We start from the raw sequence: 4,713 nt of genomic DNA, 5'->3' as shown, positions 1-4,713 counted from the left end.
TACAAGTTTACTGTTTAGACATCAAAAGCCAGAAGGGACTGCATGGTCTGCAAAGTAATTTAACTTACATGTAGTCACTAAAATCTAGTAAGTAAAAAAAAATTAAAAAAACTAAAATCTAGTAAGTAATTCAAGTATGGTCATATAAAGCCAGGCAAATAAAGACTCAAATCAAATGATCAGTGTCAGCCATGTGGATGAGTCACGGCCATTGCTTGGCCAATGTAGCACCTTACTTTTTATGAAATTAAACTTTCATCTGCTTTTAATTATTCCCCCTTCATTTTTGGAAGATATTTTCATTTAGTATGGTGTTTACAACTGTAGCTCTCCCCCCCAGCATTTTAAATATGTAATTTTGTTGTTTTCCTGCCTGGAATTTTCCAATAATCTGCTGTCATTTTTATTTTTTCCTTCATTCCAGATTTTCCCCAAGTTTTTGCTTTCTCATATTTTTCCCTTTAAGAAACTTGAATATGCTCTGCATTGCTATAATTCTATCATGCTTATTTTATATGGGTCCCTTTGTCCTTTGATTTATAGCTTAAAAATTTGGAGAGTGCTTGTTCATTATTTCTTCAACAGTATTTTGGTTATTATCTTCCTGAGATTCTGAGAACATATGTTCTCTCATCATATATCTTAAGCAAAACTTAAACTCTGTTAATCTATTTCTAAACTCCCTACCCTCTGTAGATGCAATGTACAGCACGATGACTATAGTAACTAATAATATATCATACCAGGGCTGGAGAGATGGCTCAGTGGTCTAAAGCACCTACTTGGAACAAGCTTGGCAAAGCACAGGGACCACGGTTCAATCCTCCAGCACTACATGCCGGCCAGCCGCGCCCCCTGGTGGGCTGAGCTGGCCACACACACACACACACACACACACACACACACACACTAAATAAATGTTAAAAAAAATTAAAAAAAAAATATATATATATATCATACCAGGCATTTTTTTGACATTCCATACAATGTTTATTCTAATAATTAAAAAATGGAACTAATATAAAATAGACCATAGTATGTGAATGATTAGCATAAATTTTGATAGAGCTATTCACAACACTCAAAAGGAAAAGAGAAAGAAAAACAAGAAAGAAGGAGGAGAAGGAGAAGGAGAAGGAGAAGAAGAAGGAGGAGGAGGAGGACACCCAAACAGGTAAAATAAGTTAGGTGACATAAAATCTGATTTTAAAATATTGGTAACCATACCAGGCATTTGTGAAGAGTACAGATCTCATGAGCAATTATTACCACAAACAACAAAAAAAGGTCAACTGTGAGAGAATGGATTATGTTGATTTGTTTGACCATGGAAACCATTTAATTCTGTGTAATTAATATGGTGCATTAGATCTGAAACGTGTAATTCATATTTCTAAGAATTTAAAATAAAATAAGAATGAATGGAAATTATTGAGTTTGGAGAAAAAGAAATAAATATATTCTTTAAAAATATTATATGACTATCTGTGGAAAAATCCAATAAGATCTATAATAAACTAATGTAACTAATAAATGAAATTAGCAACTGTTCAGAATATATGATTAATATTGAGAAAAACTTCTATTTCTGTATTAGCAACTTAAATTTATAAACTAACTTGATTGTAGGTCATCTCAGAAACATGGGAGACTAAGGCAGGAGAATTACAAGTCTGTGTCAGGCTGAGTAACTTAGTGAAACCAATTTCAATAAAAAAAGTTTTAGAGGGATGAGGATGTAATTCAGCATGAAGGCTCTGGCTTTAAACCCAGTACTGAAAAAGAGCTATGCATAATAACTTCTGAGACAAATTGAGATCAAAATAAAGAGAAAAATACTTTTTGTTTAGTTAAATGATATTCTTTTATTTTTGTATTGGAAATCAAACTCAGGAACTTGTGCTTGCCAGGTAGGCACTGTGCTGCTGATCTGTCTCCCTGGTAATTCTTGTTTAGTTCAGAAGAATCAATATTTTTTGATTTGTAATGTCACTTTTTTGTTAAGTGCCTGCCTGCAAGTGTAAGGACCTGGGTTCCATTCAGGTACTGCGTGCCATGCTGGCCCTGGAATCTTGGGCATGCATTGCTGGGCCCAAAACCAGGTATGGTGATACATGCCTGTAATCCCAGTGCTGAGGAGGCTGAGACAGGAGGCTCACTATGAGTCTGAGCTGCATAGTGAGACTCTGTATCAAAAGCAATAATAAATCAGTAAAATAACAATCAATTGCACAGGAAATTTCCTTGTAGAAATTGATGAAATGATTTTGATATCCTCATGTAAATTTAAAGGACCAAAAGTAGCCAAAATATTTTGAAAAAGAGGAATAATTTTAGAGATCCATTATTACTATACCTGATTTCAAATCAGGACATAAATTCTCTATTGAGACAATGTCTCATTAAAATGGCATAAATAGATTGCCCATGCAGGAGGGGGCAACTTTTTGTACTCCAAAGATAGGCAACAGATGAATTTGAAGTTAATGCACCAAGTTCAAGAGGCAGTGATAGTAAAGTCAAAGCTTTTAACATAATTCAAATTATGAGTCCTGTTAAAAGCTATGTCTTCACATCATACTAATTATGTCATCTTTCTGCAGTTTCCACAGATATTCCCTTTCGATCTGTTATTTTTCTCCATTGTTTTGGTTTGCTTGTCACCTCCAAAACTGTAGATATGATATTTGATTAATGATGAGTCTTCCCAAAATAGGCCCATGGTTTTCCACTTTGCAGTCATCATTGCCTAAATAGAAGATAACTTTTTATTTTTATTTTTTATTTTTAAATTTTTAAAAAGCTTTAATACAGAATTGCTGACATGAAACTGAAGTTTCCCCAAAACAAAAAAAGTTATCTTTAGAAAAGACAGTAAAACAAATTATCTCTTAAGACAGATAAACATTCTTACAAAAACTTAGTTTCCTACATCCTCTCCTTAAAAGAAACACAAAGTGATTCACTATGTATAACCTCTCAGACAATTATTGTCTAAAACTGTTTGCAAACATTCAGCGCATGCCTTAGCTGTCGTACTCAGAAAGGCCATGGAGATTTTACATATTAAACAGCTAGAATATGGCTTGTAATGGCACGAACATATATAATATATAAATACAAGTTTACTGTTTAGACATCAAAAGCCAGAAGGGACTGCATGGTCTGCAAAGTAATTTAACTTACATGTAGTCACTAAAATCTAGTAAGTAATTCAAGTATGGTCATATAAAGCCAGGCAAATAAAGACTCAAATCAAATGATCCAAAAACAAAGACCTGAAGTAAAGGCTGAAAACTTTGTTTCTTCCTCTCATGAACATGCCTAAACATCAGGAAATTACTGTAGAAAATAAAGTTGTATACGGTTTCCAGAGATGATGAAATTTCAGAAAGCACAAAAGGACCCATAGTTTGCTTCATCAAATGCTTTTCTAGCTTGTTTCAGTTCTTCATTCATAGTAAGCAAGTCTTTAACCTTAGCAAACTTCCTTGGGTCCTTTCGAATCAAGAAGACGATATCTTCGACTTGTACTAGATCTTGTCTTCCAATGGACATTGCCTTGTGAGTCATCTCAGTGATGAACTCTATGACAAGGTCTTCAAGAATATCCACTGACTCAGTATACGGATTCTGGTCATCCCCAAACCCATACATCATACATCGTACTGGGAAAAACAATCACTTGTTTATGTGAGCAGATTTCACAATTTCACCAACATCATTTTCGTATCAAATTCTTTGGAAAAAAGTCTCTTTCTTTTACCCTGTCCACCTTCAGCACCTCCTCCAATTTCTTCATTTTCCTCCTCAAAGGTAGGATCCTCTTCCTCATCTGCCATCCGACCAGCCAACAAAACTAAAAGATAACTTTTTAAATAAGAGAATGTGGCACTAGGTACATTTTCCAGATATGAAGTTTAACTTTCTTAATTAAGTTTAATGAAAAACTTGTTTAATGTTTATTGCTGAGCTTTTATTAAAAGCATGTTCTATGTTAATGTGTAAAAGGAAAGCAAGAACATATTGCCATCATATTTAAAATCTTTCAAAAATTTATTAAACGTTGGGGTAAAGAACAGCTTCTTATCTAAGCTCTGAAACTCCACATGATTGCACTGATGCAGAGGTCGCTGACTCCATCAGGCCCCTTCCTGCTTCTCTCTGCATAGGAAAAGTCACACTGAATATTTTGATACCCTGACGTTGACAACTGTCTGTTCTTCCCAGTGGTCCAGTGATGAATGGCAGCTCTTCGAATGGCAAGTGCCCATCGGCTTCACTTTAGTAACAAGGAAGACTTCTGAGCCTCTCCCATTTCTGCTGAGAGTCTGCCTTTTAATAAAAACTCCATGACATTTGGAGTCATTGAATTTTGGGAAGTGCAAAACTAGGCTCCCTTTTACTGAAGTCCTGTGGTATGCTTGTCCTTCTCCTTTGCCCAGCAAGACCTCATTGTATTTTAATTTAAAGTCTAGGAGGCAGGTGTATGTCCTCAGTTTACACAAGAAGGGCAACTTTATTTTGGATTTGCTCCTGAAGGAATTTTAGATCACTGACCTTTTAAAAATCATGTTTTTACTAGCTCTGAGAAAACCATACTAATCAAATCCCTCAGGGCAAGAAATTTTATGTTTACTTTAAAGTTTGCCTAAACTTGTTGGAAGTGATAGCTATGATGAAAAATTGCAATCTAAAGAATAAATTCAACTG

General features: G+C 34.7%; 1 protein-coding gene across 1 annotated transcript; it reads right to left on the bottom strand.

Moving 5' to 3' along the window:
- Nucleotides 1-3,387: 3,387 nt before the first annotated feature.
- Nucleotides 3,388-3,842, bottom strand: LOC101563026 (transcription initiation factor TFIID subunit 13-like). The gene is made up of 2 exons (XM_004636617.1): nucleotides 3,737-3,842; nucleotides 3,388-3,668 (listed from the first exon to the last, which is right to left on the bottom strand). The coding sequence occupies exons 1-2, from the start codon at nucleotides 3,840-3,842 to the stop codon at nucleotides 3,388-3,390; spliced, it is 387 nt and encodes a 128-aa protein (XP_004636674.1).
- Between the last annotated feature and the right edge of the window lie 871 nt (nucleotides 3,843-4,713).

This window comes from Octodon degus, unplaced genomic scaffold (genome assembly GCF_000260255.1).
Source record: "Octodon degus isolate 3935 unplaced genomic scaffold, OctDeg1.0 scaffold00081, whole genome shotgun sequence".
Lineage (NCBI taxonomy): Eukaryota > Metazoa > Chordata > Mammalia > Rodentia > Octodontidae > Octodon > Octodon degus.
Note: the sequence above shows the minus strand (reverse complement) of the source record. Positions and strands in the feature narration are given on the sequence as shown.